The sequence below is a fragment of the Fundulus heteroclitus genome, unplaced genomic scaffold (genome assembly GCF_011125445.2).
Source record: "Fundulus heteroclitus isolate FHET01 unplaced genomic scaffold, MU-UCD_Fhet_4.1 scaffold_61, whole genome shotgun sequence".
NCBI classification, from domain to species: Eukaryota; Metazoa; Chordata; class Actinopteri; order Cyprinodontiformes; family Fundulidae; genus Fundulus; species Fundulus heteroclitus.
This window is the reverse complement of record NW_023397044.1, coordinates 1,887,003-1,912,471: the sequence shown is the minus strand read 5'-3', so window position 1 is coordinate 1,912,471 and position 25,469 is coordinate 1,887,003. Positions and strand designations below refer to the sequence as shown.

Here is a 25,469-nt window from a genome sequence, read left to right as displayed (position 1 = left end):
CATTTGTTTTTGTTTTTTCAATTCCTGTTTCTGAAACAAAAATCCAATGACCAAAAGATACACGGACCACGGATTGGGTAGTGACAGCGACAGCTACGTCCTTCGAAGGCATATGCGAGCAGGGTCCTTGGAAGGCAACTAGGCAGTAGGCCATATATGTATTTCCGGTTGGTACAGACTGACAGAGCAGACAGCGCCCCCTGCTGTCCGATCAAGGGTACTACCCACAAGTCACAGATCATTTTTACCAGTGAGACATTTGTGTCAAAAGTGAAAATGAAGGCATAACTTGTAACGCTGAATTTGTGACTTACAGCAGCAGATTCGTGCAGTTGTCTTTATTGATTTGTATTTGTGTTGAGGAAAACATTATATAAAAAATAATTTGAACAGGTGTAAAAAAAATTGTACTTGTGATTTTTTTTTTAATTCTACAAATACAAAACTTTGAATGAAACTCTCTCTACTACTTCAAATTCATGCTTACAAGGCACAAATACTTCTGGAACAAAATAACCTTCAAACATTAAAGCATGGCTTCCTCTGAACTTCCTTAGCTTAAATGAGAACAAGACAGACTTTATGTTGTTTGGACTGAGTTGCTGTCGCTCCCCAAATGTAGATCTTGGATCACTGTCATTTTGTCTCAGGGACTGTGTCACCAATCTGGGGGTAAAGTTTGGCTCTAATTTTGAATTTGAAAAACAGATCAGCAGTGTTGTTCAGAAACGTTTTTATCAACTTCATCAAATAGCAAAGGTGAAATCAATCTTAGCAACACCTGACTTGGAGAAACTAGACCATGTTTTTTTTTATCAGTTTGTCTTGACTACTTGTAATGCACCGTGTATACGCATTAGCCAGACCTCTCTTGCCTGTCTGCAGCTTTTACCGAACTCTGCTACTCGTTTGATAACTCAGCCCCTTAGGCACAAAGTGAGTTTATTTAGCTGAATGCAATAATACTATTATTGTGTGCAGGCTAGGGGTGTGCAAAAATAATCGTCATGACGATGCATCGCGATTCTAATTTTCGCAATCTACTGTATCGTTTATTGATGGTGAGTATCGATTATTTAATTTAATTTATTTTTAATTATTAATTTAATTATTTTTTTCCAGTGTCCTGTCTAGCAATGTGGCAATAAGAATTGATGTCTTAATGCCAAATAGAGCTCAACAGATTTTACTTTCACAAGTGGAGCAATTAATTAAAAAAAAATAATAGACCAGTTTACGCGTGACGTCACGAGCTACATCCGCGCTACTCTGGGTCATGCTGGTAGGCAAAAACAGTACTGTTTTTGTCTACCAGCGTGACAAAACGGATAAATTTGAGTGTACTGTTAGTTTATTTTTGGGACCTAAACAATGCCTACGACTTGTTGTGCTCCCGGTTGCACACAGAGGCATTCCAAATCGTCAGATGTACATTTCCTTCGTTAACCGAAGGACGAAGAAAGAAATGGATAATTTCAATGAAAAGGATGCAGGCAGACAATCCCAATCGACTATGAGAGTCATCATACCACAACATAATTTGCAGTCTACACTTCATCTCCGGTATTTACAAATGAATTTTGCACTAGTCATTGTTCTACTTAAATAATTATATAAATAAAAAATTAGGATATATACTTAAGTCAAGACGTAAACGTTTGTTTTCGTAATAACATACGTACATGTACAATGTATGCAAATCCTCTGACATGAGTCTGTGAAAGGGATTAATAAGACAAAAACACCAAAATAATCCTTTGTGAACAATGTTTTTTTTTTTTTAACCTACTGGTGGCGGGTCTTCCTCTTTGCTGAGGCGCTGTCTGTGTCTGACTATGTGTGCATCCATGGCATGTGCATCCATATGTGTATATATATATATATATATATATATATATATATATATATATATATATATATATATATATATATGTATATATATATATATATATATATATATATATATATATATATATATATATATATATATATAGAGAGAGAGAGAGAGAGAGAGAGAGAGAGAGAGAGAGAGAGGATTGAGGAAGTTCGTCCTCTGAGAAGTGTAATTTGGTCTGATTCAAGTTCATCATTATATTCATTAAAAAGTAATCATTCTACTAGTAGATCAGACCTTTTATTAGAGATTCAGTTATTAAGGTATAGAATTCAGGCAATGGGTTTATTAGTTATTTTTACATGGATACCATCTCATATAGGAGTAAAAGGAAATGAGTTAGCAGATAAATATGCAAAACAAGCTATAAAAAATATTAATATTGATATAGTGGTACCATTCAGTAAGGAAGAAATTAAATCTATTATTAAAGAAAAGGTTAAGGGACGATGGCAGAAGCTGTGGGAAGAGGATAGACGTGGAAGGTGGCTTTAAAGTATTCAAAGGAAAGTTGGTGAAATGAGGATAACAGGAAGGAATAGAAAAGAGGAAACAATTATATCCAGATTACGTTTCGGACACACAGGGTTAAATGGAAATCAATTTAAAATGAGAAAACATCCAACAGGAGGTTGTGATTTTTGTTATCAAGAGGAGACGGTGGAGCATGTTTTGTTGGTTTGTTATATTCTATGGAGAGAAGGGAATTATTATGTCAATTACAAGATAATAAATTACAGGTAAATTTACAAGATATTTTGGGAAAAAAATTCTACTTCTGAGTATTTTTGTTATTTGATAGGATACCTTAAGAAAACGAAATTGATAGAACGGATATAAGTTTATTTATGTAATTAGTATTATTGTTATCATTATTATTATTATTTATTTATATTTATTTTTTGGTGGGAGAATATAGCATCCTGATCCACACTCCACTTTAGTAGATGGCGGTAATGCACATCATTAAACAAGAAGAAGAAGAAGAAGAAGAAGAAGAAGAAGAAGAAGAAGAAGAAGAAGAAGAAGAAGAAGAAGAAGAAGAAGAAGAAGAAGAAGAAGAAGAAGAAGAAGAAAAGAAAGAGAGAGAGAGAGAAAGCGAGAAAGAGAGAGAGAGAGAGACAGATAATTGTTCCGCTAGGGGCGGAGGCGCGTCTTTTAGGAAACAGAGCGTGGCTAAAAGGAAGCGAAGAAGATTGTTGTTTGCTCGGTGAAGCTTCCTCTTAGGAACAAGTTCGAAGTTGAAATTCAGGAATAATGTTTGAAAACTTTAGAGAAAAACTTCACATGGTCCAACAGGACTTCTCAACCAGGTTCGTACCTTTTATGTCAGTAACCATAACATGATGTCTTGTATGTTCAGCTCAGATAAAGCAGTAACGGCTGCAGCTGCATCCATTTTAATTTGAAGCAGAGGTAAAGCGGCAGCAGCAGTTATTATCCCGTGTTTTTGCTTCTCTGGGATCAATAATAAATTGCTTCTCTGGGATCAATAATAAATTGCTTCTCTGGGATCAATAATAAATTGCTTCTCTGCGGTAAAAGCTGGAGAGAGTTGGATTTTTATTAATTGTCTGAACATCCGTGTGTATTGGTCTCAGTTGATGATCATGTGACGTCTCGGGGCTTGAAATTACGTCGCCTCCAACCATTTACGAGTCTTTAGGGGAAAACTGTCCTTGTCCATTATAGCAAAGTTCTGCCTTGATCTCATCCGTGTCCTAAATACGTTGTTTCACAACTCCTGAGATCTGTTTCAGTCGCGACTTTGCAGACCTGCGTCACAAGTTCCTGTTATTTTTAGATAAGAGTCTGTTTCTTTTAAACCTGTGAATTTTAAAATTGAACACGCTGACTGAAGGCTGTGCAGAGGCCATGGTGAAGCTTCTGGATGTTTAGAAGCGTCTGACCAGGGACGGACTTAGCTATTTTGGGGCCCTGGGCAAACTTTTGTGAAGCGGTCCCCACCAAGTCTGCCCTGAAGGTGAAAGATTCTGTAGGACGCCATGTTGCAATACTGAGACTCAGACAGTAGTGCAACATTTTCCTATAGTCCTGTACTCCTGGCCTCTACAGCGAAATGATCAGTGAAATGAGCCTACGTCTATACATCTATATTCATCTGGGAGCAGCTGTCAATCAACAAACAGGCACACCAGTTTGCAGAATACAAAATGTTTCATGTTCCTAAGTCAGCAACAATGCTGCACTTTCTACGAGGCGTGGCTTTCAGTTCCCTCAAGGAGGTAAGGGGAGCTTAAGTTAGGTATATCCCTCTATCTCTCCTCGTGTAAGAAAAGATCAGGAATATACCTTTAATGTTTTAATACAGAAAGAATATTCATAGTAGGCTACTTTTTTATTTCAGCTGTATACACTCAGCTATACATTATTGTGAATCAAGCAAAAAATCTTCACAGCAATTTTAACTTGGTTTCCATTATATAAAAATAGTTGAATTGAAGGATGAAGAAACTGTTACTGTTTCACCGTGTCCCATCTACGGTGAAGCACCCTCGGTGGACCCAGTTCGTTTTACCCAGTCAGGCGACCCCCACTTACTTATTACCTTGAATGTAGGACGCATAAAACAGACAAGTATGCTTTTAGTTATATTTTATCTACGTAAAGACAGAGAAATAGTTACAGTCACACCAGCGCTGATGGGGCCCCTGATCGGCAGGCGGCATCGAGTGCTCATCACACAAACATTATAAAGGGATCTCGGGACACACCCATACAAGGGTGGTACACATCCAAACTGTGACATCAGCAGGGAAGCTGTGTCACCTCCGGGGTGGTATCTGATAGATATGTGCCAATCTTTTGGGTCAGTGCCATCTAAGTGTGCCATGCAGTTCTGGGATAAACAGCTCGTTCCACTTGACCTTGTTGATATCCTAACAAAACACAAAGTTTGAAATTGATTTTTTTTTTTTTTAAATCACTGGAGATAATAATCATTTAGCTTTTAGCATATTTAGAAAAACCTTAATATGAATTTCTGCCCTGTCTGACAAAATTTGTTCTCAGAGAACCAAGAAAACAGCTATAAAGTATATTTCCTTAAATCTTAATCTAATGGTATAATCCTAAAAATACTTTAAATTGTGATTTAAACTAGCATTCTAAACAATTGATTAAAATTGTTTCTCTAAATCTTCCTTTGATCCTTCTTCCATGATCATCTTTCCAGCCCTTCATTCCTTTGATGAAGGAACTATTTCCATTTTTTGGGCCGAAAATAAATTAATTTTTTTACAGCACAAGTCTATTGTTCAACACTTAACATGTGTGCAGTAAGAGCATCTTTACTATTGAACCCTTTCTGTGGAGAAAAAGCTTTAAAATATAACAGAGCCTCATCCTGGAGTTTTCCTGGACTCTCATCCTTTGTCCAGTTATCAGTATTAATATTTCACTTATTTAGAACTATAACTAAAATGGTGTTTATGTATTACTTTGAGTAAAACTGTATCCATGTTTAGCTTATATATATTATCATATACTACATGTTTTATTCAGAAAGATTAAACAGTTAATGTTATTTGTGATTAATAGTGATGATTTTTTTTCTTAAATCTGTATCTTTAAACAACCCAATGCTGCAGGTTTACTGTCAGCACAGAAAATGTGAAAAAGGGAGGCTGATTTCTACACTCACTTCTGCGTCCTACTTGGTATATTTTACTGGCTTATCAAGCAACTCTTTTCTGTCCCGCTGACTGTGAATGAGAAGCAATGTGCTGAGCTGAAGGGCCTTTTAATTTGTTTAGCTACTTTAAGAATAATTGCTTTAATTTTCACGGAACTAAGCACTATGGAGTTAAACTGAACAAACTGTAGGGCCCACTTTAGCTCTATACTACTGATCTAAGGACCAGATATTTTCACATCAATATGCAAATCCGCTCTGGAAGCTCCCACAGAGGGTTCCTAGAACTTACTTCTGTTTTCTCTCATAGCCAGAGTTTTTAGATTTATCTGTAGCTCAGGTGAAAATCCTTTTTCTCTCTGTACCTTTTTACCCTGGTGATGCTCATTAGTGTAAACCTCTACTTCAGGTCTTGCTGGGTGAATATCAGTGAACACAACTAACAAGCAGCCCAATCTGAGTCAGCATTCAGGTCTTACAGCTAACTTCAACCTGGGTTATGCCGCTCCACACTTTGCTGCAGCGGTTGGTGCCACCTCTCCTTGGCTACACGGGGACTCTGAAATAAGCCGGGTCCACTACCGTAGTTCGGCTAATGAGCGAGGCAGGCTGACTGCTCTGAACTGAAAAGTCATTCTGGCTATTCAGGATCAGATAAACCACAAGTCCACTCTCTTCTCCTCTCCTTGTTGTCTCGTCTCTTTGCTGTTTGTTTTCATATGGTTTGCTTTCTTCCCGGGTCCTTTTTGCACATGCGCACCAAGATGGGCTGATCCAATGTAGTGGAGACTGTCTAGTGGGTCGGCCGCAACACATATTACAGTACGCATTTTGGTAAAAGGAATTTAATCAAAAACATAACAGATTACTGTATTAACCATACGTGTACGAGGAGTTTTATGGGGCCCTAAGGAACTTGGGCCCCATAAAACTTGGGGGGTTGGTTGGACGATACGTTTTCCGCGGACAGACTCGCGGGGGGGGGGGGTGGACGACACGTTTCCCGCGGACCGACTCGCGGGGGGGGGGGGGGTGGACGACACGTTTCCCGCGGACCGACTCGCGGAGCGGCGGTGTGTCCATCTGTTTTTTCCATGCCATTCACGCACGCGCGAAAGCGCGTGTTAACGTCACTTTTTTTTTTTTTTTTTTTTTTTTTTTTTTTTTTTTTTTTGGAATGTTGGCGTGGCGGTAGCGTGAGTTTGCCGTGGCGGCCGCCACGCCAAGATAGCGCTGCGGGAAACCCTGCATGCAACCAACAAGTAAGTCTATGTATTAAACTGATTGATCAGTACTTATTGCTATGTATTCAATTCAATTCAATTCAATTTTATTTATATAGCGCCAAATCATGAAACATGTCATCTCAAGGCACTTTACAAAGTCAAGTTCAATCATATTATACAGATTGGGTCAGATTATACAGATTGGTCAAAAATTTCCTATATAAGGAAACCAGTTGATTGCATCAAAGTCCCGACAAGCAGCATTCACTCCTGGGGAACCGTAGAGCCACAGGAAGAGTCATCTGCATTGTACATGGCTTTGCTGCAATCCCTCATACTGAGCAAGCATGAAGCGACAGTGGGAAGAAAAACCACCCATTAACGGGAAAAAAAACCTCCGGCAGAACCGGGCTCAGTATGAACGGTCATCTGCCTCGACCGACTGGGGTTACAGAAGACAGAACAGAGACACAACAAGAGAAACAAAAAAGCACAGAAGCACACATTGATCTAGTAATCTGTTCTACATTAGATGGTAGTAGCAGGTGAGCCGTCTTCTCTGGATGATGTCACAGTTAACAGAACGCCAGACCAGGTGTACCTACTATGAAGAGAAAAGAGAGAGAACAGAAAGTTAAAGCAGAAATGACAACACATAATGCATAATTGAAGAACAGTAGAACTCAATATAGTGAGAAAATTAGATCCTGATATACTCCAGTAACCTAAGCCTATAGCAGTAAAACTATAAAGGTAGCTGAGAGTAACATGAGTCACTAGTTATAATTTTTGTCAAAAAGAAAAGTTTTAAGCCTAGTCTTAAAAGTAGACAGGGTGTCTGCCTCACGGACCAAAACTGGGAGTTGGTTCCACAGGAGAGGAGCCTGATAGCTAAAGGATCTGCCTCCCATTCTACTTTTAGAGACTCTAGGAACCACCAGCAGACCTGCAGTCTGAGAGCGAAGTGCTCTGTTAGGAACATACGGGGTAATCAGAGCTCTGATATATGATGGAGCTTGATTATTAAGGGCTTTATACGTTAGAAGAAGAATTTTAAATTCTATTCTTGATTTAACAGGAAGCCAATGAAGGGAAGCTAAAATTGGAGAAATATGATCCCTCTTGTTGATTTTCATCAGAACTCTTGCTGCAGCATTTTGGATCAGCTGAAGGCTTTGAACTGCATTTTGTGGACTTCCTGATAGTAAAGAATTACAATAGTCCAGCCTTGAAGTAACAAATGCATGGACCAGTTTTTCAGCATCACTCCTGGACAGAATGTTTCTAATTTTGGCAATATTCCGGAGGTGAAAAAAGGAAACTCTGGAAACCTGTTTAATATGGGATTTAAATGACATGTCTTGGTCAAAAATAACACCAAGATTTTTTACTTTATTACCAGAGGCCAGGTTAATGCCACCCAGATTAAGTGATTGGTTAAGAAGTTTATTTTTTGAGGACTCTGGCCCAAAGATTAAAACTTCGGTCTTGTCAGAATTTAGATGCAGGAAATTTAAAGTCATCCAGCTTTTGATGTCATCAAGACATGACTGCAGTCGAAGTAATTGATTGGATTCATCAGGATTTATGGATAAATATAGCTGAGTATCATCAGCATAACAGTGGAAATTAATCCCATGCTGTCTGATAATTTTGCCTATCGGAAGCATATATATAGTAAATAGAATTGGTCCAAGGACTGAACCCTGTGGTACTCCACAGGTGACCCTAGAGTTTGAGGAAGATTTATTATTAACATGAACAAATTGGAATCTGTCTGACAGATACGATTTAAACCAGCCTAATGCTTTCCCCTTAATCCCTACAGTATGTTCAAGTCTTTGTAGGAGAATATTGTGATCAACTGTATCAAACGCAGCACTGAGATCTAACAGGACAAGTATAGACACAAGTCCATTATCTGAGGCCATGAGAATATCATTAGTGACCTTCACCAGAGCTGTTTCAGTGCTATGATGAGCTCTGAAGCCTGACTGAAACTCCTCAAGTAGGTCATTACTTTGTAAATGTTCACAAAGTTGATTAGCAACTACTTTCTCAAGAATTTTAGATAAGAAAAGAAGATTAGATATAGGTCTGTAATTTACTAACTCATCTTGATCAAGAGAAGGTTTCTTAAGTAAAGGTTTAATAACAGCTACTTTCAAAACCTGTGGTACATATCCATTTACTAAGGATAGATTAATCATGTCTAAAATAGTGCCACTGATCAAAGGGAATATGTCCTTAAACAACTTGGTTGGGATTGGGTCTAACATACAGGTAGAAGGTTTGTATCATACACCTGCCAGGTGTATGATTATACAAACTCTGAAACAAGTAATAAAATTAGATTATCTCACTGCTGCAACTGTCTTCCCTTCCATGTGGAGGCAAACCCACTTCAAACATATTTCTAACACCTAATGGACGTGTCTAATTCCCTAATTGTTACATAGCCAAAAATTGCAGACCTCTGCGATTTGGAAATTGTGTTTTTTTTTTAAATCACGATTATATTGAAAATGCGATTAATTGTTCAGCCCTAATCATAACCTGCTTTTCTAGGGAGTAATTTAATCCAGAGTTTTTTGCAAAGCAGCTTCATAAGGATCTGTTTTTATGTAATGGTTACATTACTAATTAACTTTGTGGATCATGACAGCTGTTTGTGAATGATACTTTCCCTCTGCTTAATAAGAATAATGCAGTGAGCGGTGTGGTTTCCCCTGGTTTACAGGATACTCCATGACCTTAAACTGCAGTTCTGCAGCCATAAATTGCTCTGCATCTCACTTTCTTTGCTCTCTTTATTTCAGCTTCAAGACCCTAGGAGACTTATCAAAAGACACCAAAATCAAGAGGAAGTCCAGGTGACAAGTCAACTGTGTGGTGCTGTGTATAAAAATTTGATTTAGATCATTAGATGAATGGTCCGGCTTTGTCATCTTCACATATTGGCCCCTCGATCTTTGTTTAATAGTGAAATCTTTTATTGCAGTTGCATACTCGCAGTGAACAAAGCTGGGTCCAGTCTGTAATTTTAGTTCATCTACTGGGGAAAAAAAAAACATATTGAGAAATTATTCTACCTAATAATAAAAAATGTGTTCTACAGTTGTGTTTTTGTGTTTCCCAAACCATTGATTAGTAATCCATTACTGCATCCTTCCCTGAGGTACACCATTTTGCCAAAAGTATTCACTCACTCCTCCAGATAATGGAAATATTTTGTTCAATATACACTTCCATGGCCACAGGTGAAATAGACAGATCAAGCACCAGACATGCAGTCTGTTTCTAAAACAGACTGCATTGGTCACCTCCAAGAGCTCTTTGAATTCCAGCCCAGTTCTGTCATAGGATGGCACCTGTGCAACAAATGGTAAATGGCTTGTACTTCTATAGGATCATTGTCTTGATGCAACACCCAATAACTCATTGGGTACTTGTCATTGACTCACTCATTGTTTTATTCACTGTGGTTTCCTTTACGCTTTGTTAGCTGATGTGGAATTTGGATAAATGTATCCCTGAAACATGTCAATCTGTCGTTCAGGTTGGAAGAAGGCTTTCCATATTTGGGTGCTGGGCTGGAAATACTGAACAGGTCAGCATACGTTATGTTTCTGCAGTTTCCTGCTTGCATCCCTTGGACATAATGCATAATGTGCACACACCCCTTGTTTTGCACTGATCCCAGTCAGGTTAAAAGCATTCTGAACCATAGAAACTTTGATTCGCTTGCAAAGCAGACATAGTTGGAATGTTTGGATGTAGAGAAGAGGTTCTTACCATATTGTGTCTTTAGGTTTGAGAAGAGTTGGTTTCTACTCCGCAAAAAAACTAAAGACTGTGCTCAGGTTGCAGAGGTAAGGAGGGTTTTCTCCTTTTTGCATTGTAAATATATTAAATCCTATGTGGAAAGAGTTTAAAAATATGTTTGTATCTTTTATATACACTGCTAAAAAAATTTAAGCAATATGTTTTAATGATTATAATATCCAGTCAGGTAAACGTGTGCAGTATTGATTTTGTTTGTTAAAGGTACATAGGCACATTATATGCTTATACAAAAAAGACCAGTTGATCATAGGCTATATACACCAAACACACATCCTGAATGTATTTTGGTGGTTCTTTTAAGCCTAAATAGAATTCTAGCACCTGGTGCGATGAGCAGACATAACAGACGTGGTGCCATCGGCAGGCAGTACCGCGGAACTATGGATGCCATATGTTACAAGCTAAAGGGGTTTCTAAACACTAATGCAGCCTTCATTCTTTGCCTAAAGCAAATAAAAATGCGCTCAGGAAATAAAAAAAAAAAAAAAAAAAACACCTATTGTAAATGGGGCAGACTGACAGAAGTGAGGCTGCCATACATCGGTGCCAGCATGCAACTCGGGTGAAGTGTCTTTCCTAAGGACACAACGACAGATAGTCGGAGTCAGGATCAAACTGGTAACCTGCCAATTGCGGGACGAACTCCCTAACTCCATTTCTCCATAACTCTATTTTGCTGCACTCCAAGAGTGCAGCAAAATATAGTAGGTAATTTGGAGGGGAATTTTTATTTTACAAATTGCTGACATGGCTAATTCGCACAGGATTAACAACACACCCACACAATCACCATAATTATTACAAAATGCATGTGGTCCCTAGGTAAAACTAATCTCCTTTTAGAATAGGGTTTAAAAGCATTGCTAACACTAGTACCACTATTAGCATGGACATGTACTCACAAATTCATCAACTTTGCAGCAACATATGAATGCTTCCTCAGCTCTAACTTCTGCTTTAGTGAACAACGACATTCATACTATATTTTTGGGGTAAAAATACTCAGTCCATTTGGCTGATAATCTTATTTACCTACTCAACAATCATTTCAAGAAAATTTTACTTAATTTTAGTTCTGAGTCTTATCCTTCAATTCAATACTTTTTTTTTCCAGATAAATTTTATTTATATAGATTGTATACATTAAGGAATCCCAGCAGATTGTATCGAGTCTGGACAAGCAACATTGACTCTTTATGAAAGTGCGTAGAGCCGCAGTGGACAGTCGTCTGCATTGTCGATGGCTTTTGCAACCTCATACTGAGCATGCATGAAGTGACAGTGGAGAGGAAACCTCCCCTTTAAAGGAGAAGTCTGGTCAAAATCAGAATTCAAACTGCTGAAAGTATTTTAAATATAAAATTATTACATACTGTTTAATAAATGATGATTTATTTTTTTTAATCTTTTTTAATTAAGAGTAATTTTCATTTGAAGGTCCTTTTATGGGGGCTGCCATCTTGGTGAAGAACAGTACTGCCACCTTTCAGTTTGTGACGTCAGGTCGCGGGATCGGCTGTAGAGCAAGTCCCAATGCCCTATCTGTCCCCTTGTAAATAAATACCCCTTTTCATGGTGAAATATTTTTTTTAACCTCTTAAACAAAGATAGACATGGTATTAAGCATTTAAATTTAAAGTAATACTAATTTTACATTTGAGAGACATAAAAAGACAACAAATAAGCATTGAAGTAGGGTTTATGGGTTGGGTTCTGCAATGTTATAAGATAAGTATAAAACTCATCTTTAGAACCAATCTCTGCTCAAAATGGTGATCTGCACCGCCTAACCTACTTTCAGCAGTTATTGCAACCGTGAACTGCAGAAAATACGGGCAGAGCGGCTCTTTTTGAGTTTACTCTCTGTTCCTGTCAGGATGAGCTGCAGTGCATTATGAGGCGGAGGGATATTTCGGGGTCAATTAGTTTAGAGCCAAAACAAGCCACTTCACCTTCAGAAACAAGCCCCCCCCCAAAAAATGCAACTTTAGAAAAAATAAGACCAAAGTTGCGTAAAATAAGTGGGCTTCGCAACAGTGGGCATGCTTTCTAAGTGCGTCGTATCCCGCATCCTTATTGAGTAACGCTAAATTCATTAAATAACCACAAACATATTAGTTTTAGTTATAGCTAATGATCCCCTGATTTTTCCTTGTTGACCGGACTTCCCTTTTAACAGGGAGGAAAACCTCCAGCAGAACCAGGCTCAGTTTGAACGATCATCGGCCTTAACCGACTGGGAATTAGAAGACGGAGCAGAGACACAAAAAAAAGCACAGAAGCACACATTGATCCAGGAATCCTATGTTATACGGGAATGGCAGGTGATCTGCCTCCCCTGGATGATGGCACAGTTAACAGAAAGCCAGACCAGGTGTACCTACCATAAAGAGAAAAAAAGGCAGCTAAAAGTTGAAATTCCAATAAAAAATACAAATTGGAGAACAGTAGGAGGACTCGGCAGTGAGAAAAATGGACCCTGATAGTCCGTGGGCCAGAATCTGTAGGACGTCTCCTTTACAAACTTTCGTATCGAACTGTCAGGGGGCAACTTTCTTGCACTTGGATAAGTTGCTACACATAGCAGTGATCTCAAAACACCATTGTTCCCACGTTTTCACTTGCACATTAATAAGTTATAGCTGATAAAAAATCTAAACTGTTGCGCTCCAAGAGGTCCAAGAGGTCATGTGATTCGAGTTTTGCTGCTCAGTGAATCAGATCGCTGTATTGTCAGCTGTGCCAGTTCAACCAGTTCATCATGGCTGCGCCCGTAAGGTGTTGTGTGCATCTGTTTCGAGATGAAGAAAGCCCAATAATAGCATTTTCTGGTGCCAGTTGGCAGAGATCTTGATGGCAAGGAAAAAGAAATAGCCCAGTCCATCCATCCATTTTCTAACACGCTTATCCCTGCTGGGTTCGCGAGGGGTGCCGGTGCGAACTTCAGCTGTCAATGGGGGAGAGGCGGGGTACACCTGGACAGGTCGCCAGTCCATCGCAGGGCAGACATAGCCCAGACCTTTGCCCAATTTACTGTGATATCACCAAGACCCTACAGAGGTTGCACAGGCAGTCCAACTTTACCTGGATGGTGGTGTATACCATTGACAGGCATGTCCACGTAGGGATGCACAGACCTGTACACGATAAACGATGGCACCCAGACTTCCATCAGGTATCTGGATGAAATCCTCTCAGCCTTGCATTAAACCAGTTGGCTATGGCGTTAAGTGGTTTTTCATTGTGTCATGCATTATAGATAAGGCTGAAAATAACTTTCATATTTTCCTCAAGATCCACACGCACAAAGCAGGAAGCTCTGATTAAATGACACAGGACATCATACGTAATAAGAATTTCTGCAAATTTACCAGAGTGGGTAAATCTTCTGGGCAAGGAAACCTTGGCCACAAGAAGTATACAGGTTTCACCTGGTTAAAAAGCAAAAACTGTTCTGTAGATTTAGACTGCATGTGCATGTATGGAAATTTAGTTGACAGCCATTATGTCCAACTGGGGCTGAGCAATAAATCAATTTAATTGTTTAATTAGAATTTACAATTTTTAAAGATTTCAATTTTGGAAAATCTGGATTTTATGTTTATGTACTAATTGGGCTTCCATGAAGAGAATAGCATGCACTGCTGAATATTTGTTTAGGAAAATGTACTTTCAAAATATTGTAAAAGACGAAATGTTTTTACTACAATACAAATTTACTCTTTTACTTATGTTTTTAAGTTGTTTTGAAGTTAAACAAGTGAAGTGAAGCCTGTTCTTAGCTCATTGTGTAATGCCTGTAGCAACAAACATTTTGTTATATTACATTGTTTACACTGGCAGGGCTGCCATCTTGTTTTACAAACATGTTACACAACTCACAGAAAAAATGGTTGAAATAAAAGCAAGTTTTTAAAACAATTTCTTTAACTTATTTTTGTGAAAAGGAAAGGAGGAAAAAAGTAAATTAATCGGGTTTGGCATAATAAAATCGGAGATCTTACTTTTAAATCATATCGCCCAGCCCCATGTCTGACCTACACAGTTCTGATCTCTCATACTTATTTTTTTAGTCTGTTGATGGTGACATCGTGATGCTATCAGCCCACTGGGAGAGAAGGAAAGCTGCTCTGACACACCTACAGGAACAACTGCAAAGCCTACCAGATTTCATTAGTGATCTTGATGCCATTACTGCTAACATAGGTGTGTATTTGGTTCAGACATCTTAGAGTCCAGTCATCCTTGTAACAATTAGTTCACTGGCTGTGGAAGTGGTGGTCTGTATGTGATAAGTCACATTTAGAAGAAGGTCAGGAAAGCAATATTTTTAGACATTAAAGCCCATTTAATAGCAGAGTTTTGTGCTCTCTAATGACAGTTCTCAAGTTTGTTTGATTTTTGGGTTATGTATTCTTGGAGGATGAACTTACACAGAGGTACCACGAGCAACAATTGATTAGTTACATGACTGCTGTGGACTTCATGAAAGACCTGTTTTTTTTTTCTGCCAGTTTTCTGGATGGGAGCAATGCCTGATTATAGAGCCATTTGTTGTTTGGATTGTAAGGGTTGATTGAAGATATGAAGGTGTGTTTATTCCATAAATCTGTTCTAGTGTGTATTTTTATTTTTCCAGCTCACTTGGAAGGAGAATTTGAGGAGATGGAAAGCAGACTTCTCTATCTGGAAACTCTGTGTTGTCAGTGTGAGCAACAGAATGTAAAAAATCATCATATGAGCCAACTTGAAGGGTATAAAAAGAAGAAAAGGTAGGACATTTATTGTTTTAAGTGCTGTGAAACTAATTTATATTTAATTTGCTTTCAGTGACCCTCAGTATGGATAGGACATACACTATGGGCCTGATCCAGTGCTTTAAGTGGAAATAGATAAATGCCGGTTTTTTTGAGGGGGAGGGGGCTGAGAAAAATCATAGTTATAGGAATCATAACGACATCACATTTAAAAATGTTTAAAGCACGTTATGTATAAGCAATACTCAGATATTTGTATTGCTCCAGTCTCTCCTGTGGTGCCTTGGTAGGAGCTCTACTTTGCTGTACGGGGTTGGGGCGTTTCGCTGTCGTTTGTACCCCCTGCATCAGGATCGACACAGGAATAGCGGATCTAGTCAACTCCGTCTCATTTTTAGCCGACTAGACATGGAAGTAGAGGAGTGTCGCCACATTTCTTCACACAACTGTTCTCCTATTATTGTTTCAACATACCGAGATGCCTAATATGAGAATCGCATCTGTTTAAACTCCATTCACAACATTACCGCTCAATATTGCACATTCTAATCTGTGGTCGTTTCCAGATTCCTGATGAAAATACAATTTGCTCTGATTGTCTCTCAACTCCAGAAATTCTGTCTGCTGCCAGCAAAACTCCACTTTCCTGAGTCAATTCCAGCTGTGTGCTTTATTCTTGTGCTGTGGCGTGTACACCAGAGCACAAACTGTGCTCAGTCAGGTAACACCTGTTAGTCATGTGCAGACCCCTGCTAGCTGGTCTGCACATGATTTAAGTGTCGAGACTGACGCCATTCCTGGACCTGTGGCCTTGGTGTTTATTTTTTTAAGGGTAGAAGTCACTTGGTGGAGCTGCAGGATGAGAGGTTGATGGTGCTTCTCTGCCTGGGGAAGAAGTTCAGGCTCCCAGCTCCTTTGAGAATCAAAGTGTGCAAATGAACTGTTTAAGGTGTCAGGGAGAGCCAGATCATTGCTTGCCTGCTGGTCGCTAAGCTTGTTTCTGACATGGGGAGATGTCTCTCCCCATGTCACGTGGATTGTTGCTGCTGAAGTGGTTCTCCATGCACTGCTTGTACCTTTGCTTGGTCTACTGGATGCCATTTTTAAGTTTGCGTCTAGCCCTGCTGTAGGTCAGTCTGTTTTCAGATCTGAACGCCGCATCCCGGGCCTTCAACAGGGACCACACTGAGCTGTCCACCCATGGTTTCTGGATAGGAAACACTCTGATTGTTTTTGTGGGTAGGACAGCATCAGTGCAGAAGTGGATATCGGAAAGCACAGATGATGTGTAGTTTTCTAAGTCAGCACCCTCTTTGAAAACATCCCAGTCAGTGATTTCAAAACTCTCCTGTAGACCTAAGCAAGCCTATTCTGTCCAAACCTGAACAATTTTTATCACCGGTCTGGTTCTGCAAATCAGTGGTTTGTAGACAGGAATCAGCTCTACGGAGATGTGATCTGATGAACCAAACTGTGGGGCTGCGACAGCTTTGTATGGTCTTGGGATGTTACAGTGAACTTGATCTAATGTATTATTGTCTCTGGTCGGGAACTTAAGGAGCACAGCCTTTATATTAACATGGTTAAATGTTATGGGAGTTTTGAACAGATAACTGACTTCCCTGAGTTACTGAAGAAGGAGACGGTGGAGTGATACAGTTCCAGCACTTTTATTGAGAAACAGAGCAGAGATCACATAGATGGAAAGTAATCGCACCCCGCGGTCCCGCTGCAGTCTGCGTCTGCCCTGTCTCTGCCCATCTCGCCTTTCGGCTCCCCCTAATACTGCACAGTGGCCTTCTCATAAGACAAAACAAAGACAGTCTATCATAAACAATCAGTATCCCTCAGCAGCTGCAGCATTTGGCCTTGCAATCAGCAAACAGTGGATCTTATACTCAGACATCTTGTCTCCAGGCCTCCTCTGTCCGAGTGGCGTGAGGCCATAGTGACTTCAGAATGATAATTCTTATAACATTCCTCTCTTTTTTTTTGATGATGGCGTCGTCAACATCAAGACAAAACAAGATGACCCATCACATGAAAATGTGAACAAAACACAGAGGTCCCATTTCTGTAAACTCGTAAAGTGGGACCCAAAAGGTTCCCGTGTTGGAACCAGGCAGTACTGGAACTTTTAGTACAGATCAACATGAATGCTTCATAGAGCTTTAACACACAAGATCAAAGGTTTAGCTTTTATCTACAATTTAGGGTTCATCTAATTAAGTAAGGACTGTTTTAGGTACCTATGCGCACATTATTTCAAAATTACGTAAGACTAGGTAAGCTAAACCTGTTCAGTAACCAAGGTCGAATCCGTCTACTCTTCCCCAACCCTGTCAAACCCCACTTGGTTCTCCTTTCTCCATTCCCGCGGACAATCATCCATCACTTTCATACCTTACAAATCCAGGAGTGCCAGTGTGGAGTAGAGGGCAGGCCGGGCCCCTTTACGCATCAGAAAACGTCATCCTCTCTAAAGGATGATAAAAACTGACGTGACCCCAGGTGAAATCCCGCTCTCGGCCAGTCTGTGCAAGAAGTACCTGTATTGAAACTAGGAGTTACCATTACCAGCTTATATTAAAATAATCTTTAGAGCCAATCAGATCCTGGTTATTCCTATATCAAAGCAAAAGGTGCATAAACCATAGATCTTTGTGTGTCTGAAGCTAACTGTTTCCATTTTTTCCCCATACAACCATATTGATCAACATGATGCAACATTACAGTGTAGATGTCATCACACCAACAGTCAAACATGTGAGTCAGTGGAACAGAGCAGTTAAAGAAACAGTAACACAATATGAGAAGAGTCCGAAACGTCAAGAACGCAAAGTTAAGAAAGCCTTCAAGCCTTTCATGGCACAAGGCAGAAATGTATCTAATCGCGCTTAGGGTCTCTTCAGGCAAGTCCTCCCGTTGAAGAATAAGGAATCGGAGTTCTCTGGCTTCTGCATCCCCAGTCCTCTTCTTGGTTCCCCCTCGCAGGCTGGACGATTGAGCTGGATGGTAATGAATGTTCAGGTCTATATGGGGCACTGAGCATTTTATTTTGCATTTCTCTCTAATAAAACACTTTGTGAAGATGGTCTGCAGACACGAGTCCTTGTTTCCACTGGGGAACAGAAACAAGGTGTAATTAGTGTTCTTATCAAAACCCCCATTCATGTGTCATTTATTAAAACATCCTCCAAGCACTTTCACATTCAAGATATTTCTGTGCACAATTATTTAGCTCCCAGAGCTCTGCAATTTAATTATTAGTTAAAAGAGTAATCTTTCAGTTCAAATGTATCTGCAGTAAATTCATAGTAATTCTTAACAGAATGCTATCAATGTGTGTCTTAACTGTTGTCTGACAGTTGAAGTTCTCTGCAACATATTTTCATCAACATATTTGTTTCATGTCATTTCCCGTTTTATTTTAAAACCCAACTGAGAAAAAGAAAGCCTTTCCATGGGAAAGTCTTTTCCCTCTTTCTCTCTCTTTTTTTTAAAGAAAGTGAGGTGCTGTTCTGCACAGAAAAGACAACATATTTATACCATGCTGTTACTGTTCAAGGATACCAAGGTTCTACAAAACAAAGCAGTGAGCGGGAGAGAACAGGAGCTTTTTGAAAACGTTCTAACATTGTTGAACAACTAAAGCTACTTAAGCAAATCAGAATTAGTTCCCAATAAAGTAAACCTTACATTGTGTACATTGTGATTATTTATTTATTTATTTATTTATTTATCTATCTTCCTAAACTGAGGATTAAGGACTTTGATTAAGAAGTTCTTGGATGAACGCATCTCTGTGTTCCTATTTGTCTAGGCCTCGGTAATCTGTTCTATGTTTTCTGAGTGCCTGGTCAGGAAGGGTTAAGGTTCTCTGAAGCTTTCTGTTTTCAGCAACCCTGAAAACCCAGAACCCTTTACAGTCAACGTTAGGTGTCAGGTAACCTGTGGGACCACCTCGTCGTCTCTCTGGTTCCACCAGCTGTGTCAAGTCCATAACAGCTCCAGACCACAGCAGCTCGTCCCTGGGTGCTGTGCCCCAGGGGTCTCCACACACCCCTGTGTGGAATGTCTCTCATTGTAAGGATCTCACCTTATGTCCCTTTCAAGATGTTCTATACACAACAGGAGTTCCAATGTGGGGTGTCATTGCTGCTTTAATGTTCCTCAGAGAAAACCTTCATTCATTGATATCACCTTCAAGCTGTTACCCTTTTATCATCACAGCCTCCCAGCAATCCTGACCAGATCCAAAATGTCCCCATAATTTAATCTAATTGAAGTAATCTTACTTATTTTCAGTATGTAAGACGATAACCATTAAATTATCCTGATCTAAAAGCTCTCAGGTTAACAGTTAGCTAAAACTCAGTGTTATGTGTTTTTTTCCCCCTTAGGATGTTTAACTATTGAGTTATTTGTGTTTTAGTTGAAAGATATTAAATCTCCATAAATAGTGTAACAATTTTACACTGATGCTTTAATCCCAAATTTACCCATGTTAGTTAGTAAAATTATGCTAATTTTATTGCAACCTTATCCATTTTAGCCAGTAACCTTTTCTTTGCGTTTGATTTATGCCTGTCAGAGTAGCAGAAATCAGCTTACTCTAAGATGTTCATTAAATGAAATGCTATTTAAAAGTTCACATTACTCTACTTATATAGTGAAAACTAATTAATTCATTTATTTATTTAACTGTTGATATAATACCCACTTCATTTATTAAGTTGTTCTATGATTCCATCAAGCTGCTTCTTTAAAAGTTTTCCACCTTTACCTAATCCTAATGTTTCGTAATGTGTGTTTTGTTTTAATTGTGTACAACAAAATCTGAAGTGAAATGCATGAATTTGTGTCTGCAGAACTCATCTGTGTTTGTTGTCGAAGGTTGTCCGATGCCTCAGTCACAGTACTTCATTGTCCGTTTTCAGTCCAATGTCTGAGTTCAGCAGCACAACATTCTAACCTGACAACAGCCAGCTGTATGTATCACTCCGCCTAGCTCCACTCACATACATCTGGGACACCGCCATAGGCATTGCCTTTACTGAAGGCTGGGCCTTATCAAAACTCCTTGCATATGATTGGATAAGCCACTTGTCTGTCATCTTTATCAACGTGCTATTTCAACCACTCACACCGAAGCTAACCCGTGACGCTGATGAGACCGACGCCGGAAAAAAAAACCTTTTTTTTTTTTTTTTATGTGTTTGCGGCTCTAGTGCAGGGTTTCCCGCAGCGCTATTTTGGCGAGGCGGCCGCGGAAAACGTGTCGTCCACCCCCCCCCCCCCCCCTCCGCTCCGCGAGCCGGTCCGCGGAAAACGTGTCGTCCACCCCCCCCCCCCCCCCCCCCCCCGCGGAGAAAAAGTCATCCACCCCCCCCCCCCCCCCCCCGGTCCGCGAGTCGATCCGCCTCGCATAAGCAAATCCATGCGGGAAACACTGTAGTGGCACACCTTTTATTGACAGTGAGCTGACAGGAAGAGGGGGAAGACAGGCGGCAAAGCGCCGCGGGTCGGAGTCGATCCCGGGCTGACCGCGTTGAGGACTAATAGGCCTCCCAATATGGTTAGCGCTAGCCGCTAACCGCTCCGGGGCGCGTACGCGCCCCGGAAAACAAAACTTGCCAAATCCGGTCGGGAGAAGGGCGAAAACATGGTTTCCACCAACAAAAGCCTTCAGAGCCGTTCTCTGATGTTCTTTTGATGAAACAATATCAGATAGATTGGACAACACGGAGGAAATAGCAGCATCAATGCTAACGCTTGCTTCCTCGATGCGAGCCGCCATTGTTGTTGGAATCTCACGGTGGCTTCTCCACTACGTCACATCCATGAAACACCCGCCCTGCGTCCTGATTGGCCAGACCAAAAATTTGGTTGGGGAAATCATTTTCAATGAGCCGTGTCCCAGATGTATGTGAGTGGAGCTAGGCGGAGCGATACATACAGCTGGCTGTTGTCAGGTTAACAACATTCTCCTTCCCTTCAAGAGTCCACCCTCCAGTCCTCACGCCTGCAAACAGAATGAATTCTGCCAGCATTTTTTGCCAAAGAAAATGCTCCATAGGTTGAAAAGAAATTACAGTAAAGCAGTCTCAAACATTTTAACTACAGTGTTCCCTCTAAAATGACAACTATAAAAGAAATAAAAGGATAAAAAATAAGTCAAACTTTGCCTCTGAAAAAATAAAACTCAAAACTGGATCAGGCTGAAGTCAATGACTTCACCTTTACTCCTTGTCCCAAGGATCAGCCCCCATGTCACTGCGGCACTGTTTTGGTATTCTCTTGCATCTGAGAATGTCTAAATGAGACTAAATCTATGTTAGCACATTCCTATCATGATGACCAGGTTTCTTTGCAAAGAAAAAGAAGCAGAAAGATAGAACTGTTAATAGCAGAAAGCAACAAACAATCTTTAAGACACCACCTTTCCCTGCTGGAAGATCTCCTGGCTTGGTTAAAATTAAGCATAATTTAGTGTCCAAATCTGATTATGACTCCTTACCGCACTGCTAGCACTGTCTTTTCAGGGTCTTCTGTTGGCAGAAAGGTGGCGTCTCCTTTAATCTGAAAGCAATAACTCAGAGAAAACAAGAGTGTTAATAGCATGCAGTTAAAACCTTGGTCCCCTTAGTGTCACTTTACCGTGATGTTGTTTGTTTTTTCTTGCTGATCCTGGGAAGGTATCTGTTCTTCACCTTTCCTTTGAAACTCTGTTCAAAACGCCTCTAAAAGAAACGAAAAAGAAAAAAGATGGTCTTTTCCAATATGTCATACATTATTAACTTATTACAACTTTTGATTTTTTTCTGATCCTTTGACCATGTGTATTTGCAATCAAAAATCATGTATATCTAAACTTATTTCAACTGGACTGGTTTGTGATGAATCATTATTATTACAAGCAATGAGATCTCAGTAATTTTAAATTACTTTAGGGCTAAAAAACTACTCAACAAGCTTTATGTAAAGCTTATTACCAGTTCCAATTTTCTAACAAAGCTGAAATATCTTTGTTCAAGCCATGTTAATCTCACTATGTATCTATTTAATTTGGTCCGGATATTTAATGTGGGAAAACAAACTATGTGATAGAATTATTATTACTTCGTCTACATATTTTATGTTATTTACTATTTTCATTGTATTTATCATATATATTTACTCTTTACTACTAAGAAGTTTTAAGGTTTTAGATCTCTTTTATAGTTGCAGAAGGCCTGCAGAAAGCAGAGAAATATGTTGTGATTATAAGTGTTTTTATGAACTCTATTCAGCCATCTGGAGTGCTGCACTGTGTGAACTGCTTGGTTTTATCTCGAAGGTCACAGTTATTTTGCTTATCCCTACCCCTTAGCTTGACAATGGAACCAGGGATTCCCTTTCCTAATAAATAGAGAGGGGGCGACGGATTTGCTTCAGATCGGATTTGGACATCTGTATTAAGCATCTCCGTTCGATCTCCTTGCAAGATTATTTGAAAACCAATCTCATTGTTGTCTCTCCTTCTTGTGTTGTTAATGAATGTTTTAGGTGTTTGAACCTGACACTGTTATTGAAGTCTCTCTCTTCCTTTCCCTTTTAGTTAACATAGTCCATGCTTAAAAATGTCATTTGAATTACGGAGCTGCAGTTCTCCCAAAACAAATGAACATTTTGAAACCATGAACATTAATTTTAACCAAATTAATTCACACAGATGAACGTTTAGTTACATACGATACATACATACGTACAGTTACATACAATGACATTCAGACAGACGAACACGTGCAGGCCTGCTTTTTTCACTATCCTACACAGTTCTGTGTTTTCATAATTTTTAAACGTCTAAGGCAACGCCGAAAGATGTTTTCAACTTGTTAAGTTCCCGCTTAGTTTAAAAAGGGGAGAGCGTGCGCTACGACCCCCGAATGTTTCGTCCACACGCGGTTTTACTCTTCAGTCCCGCAAGGACACAACTCTTTGTCTCACAGAAACCTGGACGCGTATCCATTTTTGAAAGTTATTTGTCGTTATTAGCAGTTCAGAACACTTTTGCCCATAACGGAAGTGTCTCTTGTCAGTCCCCCTGTAAACGCGTCCCCGGTGCAAGGTCCTTTTAGTTCCGTTTCCGTTTTCTGTTTTATTCATTTTATTAAAGTTTCGCTTTTCTTTTTTTTCTCTTGATTTTATTTTTATTATTTAGTAGTAGTACTGCAATAAAATAATAATAATAATATCCCTATGTGAGAAATCTGCATGTTTAATCAAATCATTTCAAATCATATATGCATGTCATGCTTCTGGGCCCCTAGTTTTTCAGCATGAAATCGAACGTCTCACCCTGGGGCAGGGCTTGACCCTGAGAACTCTGCCTTTAACCCATTACACGGACTCTTCTGCTTCCAGACCTTGTTTTTTTTGTTTTTATTATTATCTACTTGTCCTTAGCACGATCGACCAACTAAAATGAAAGACCTCACTTCTGATGGTCGCCTTTTTTGGTATAATGGTCGGGGTCCCCACTTATCAAAGCTGCAACAGTCAAGGACTTAAGCATCCCTGCCGCTTTCATCCACAACAGAAGTGGACAGCCTCTTGTGCAAATCCAAGACAAGAGGACTTTATGACCAGCTGCAAACTGCTCAGCCCGGTCACCCATTCTCCAGGTGAAAATAACTCTGCCCCTCTTCCTCCCAGCATGAGAGTCCGTATTTCAGCTGAAAATGTATTTTAATTAAATTTTGAATTTTAGTTTAATCTTAAAACTTTAGTCACTGTTCTGTATTGCGAATCCTGTTTTATATAAATATAATTAATTATTTCTACCGGCTTTTACTTTTACTAACTTTTTAGGTTTACAGTTTTAAATTTTAAAATTTCTTGAGGTATTCTTTAAATGGGGTTTAACTTTTAAAAGCTTGCAAGCATTTTTGAGCAATTGCGTTTATTTTTAAAAGAGCTGGAAAATAATCCCCTTACCGTCTCATGAAAGAAAGGTTCGGATCTTCGCGCCGACGCCCAGAGATGCTCCGAGACCAGGAGCTCCTCCACGTCCCTTAAAAATCTATTCGGGGTACCAGAGGCCGGATAACCTCTCCGGGCTTGCCAAAGCTGCTCCTGTCCCCGGACTCCCAGGCTCGTAGGTCGGAGATCTTGTTCCTTTACGCCAAATGTTATGGGAGTTCCCAACAGATAACTGACTTCCCTGAGTTACTGAAGAAGGAGACGGTGGAGTGATACAGTTCCAGCACTTTTATTGAGAAACAGAGCAGAGATCACATAGATGTAAAGTAATCGCACCCCGCGGTCCCGCTGCAGTCTGCGTCTGCCCTGTCTCTGCCCATCTCGCCTTTCGGCTCCCCCTAATACTGCACAGTGGCCTTCCCATGAGACAAAACAAAGAGTCTATCGTAAACAATCAGTATCCCTCAGCAGCTGCAGCATTTGGCCTTGCAATCAGCAAACAGTGGATCTTATACACAGACATCTTGTCTCCAGGCCTCCTCTGTCCGAGTGGTGTGAGGCCATAGTGACTTCAGAATAATAATTCTTATAACATTTGCCCAGCAAATGTCATAGCCACTTCTGGATTACTGTTCATTTGGCCAGGAACAAAGCAGTAAAGTTCTTCAAGAGGTAGCTTAGCGTTAGCTCTCGGCTGCATGTAAACTGCAATGATTATCACAGAGCTAAGCTCTCTAGCCAGTTTAAATGATCTGCACTTAACTGCAAGGTATTCCAGGTCAGGTGAGCAGAAGGTTCCGGCGACTTTTGCCAAAGTGCACCACGTGTTGTGGATTTAAATTGCCAGACATCCTCCTTTTTGTTTTTTCGCATTGATCGGCCTGGTACAGCGTCGGCTCCTTCAATCCTACCACTTCTTTGGGGATGCTGCCGTGTTACCACGATTCTGTCAAAATCGCTACACAGCTGTCCATCTTAGGCGCAGCGATTCTCAACCGGATCTCCTCGAGTTTGTTGGGTAGGCCAGAATGAGGTTCGGAACTGTTGGTCTGTATGGATTAGCTTTTAGCCAAGTCAGCAGGCCTGCCATCTCGTTCTTCGTTTACCCAGTTTTCCAGTTTCAGAAG

At 39.9% G+C, this 25,469-nt stretch overlaps 1 protein-coding gene across 2 annotated transcripts in view; it reads left to right on the top strand.

The window, feature by feature from the left end:
- The first annotated feature begins 3,014 nt into the window (after positions 1-3,014).
- LOC105921691 (dysbindin-A) overlaps positions 3,015-25,469 on the top strand; it is a 46,454-nt gene continuing 23,999 nt past the window's right edge. The window contains exons 1-6 of one of the 2 annotated variants that reach the window (XM_036133343.1): positions 3,016-3,207; positions 9,595-9,648; positions 10,335-10,385; positions 10,587-10,647; positions 14,695-14,827; positions 15,261-15,393. In XM_036133343.1, coding sequence (XP_035989236.1) covers positions 3,152-3,207; positions 9,595-9,648; positions 10,335-10,385; positions 10,587-10,647; positions 14,695-14,827; positions 15,261-15,393 — 488 coding nt within the window. In that variant the 5' untranslated portion in view covers positions 3,016-3,151. Of the gene's footprint in view, positions 3,208-9,594; positions 9,649-10,334; positions 10,386-10,586; positions 10,648-14,694; positions 14,828-15,260; positions 15,394-25,469 lie in introns of both variants that reach the window. The other variant, XM_036133344.1, reaches the window with a different exon arrangement.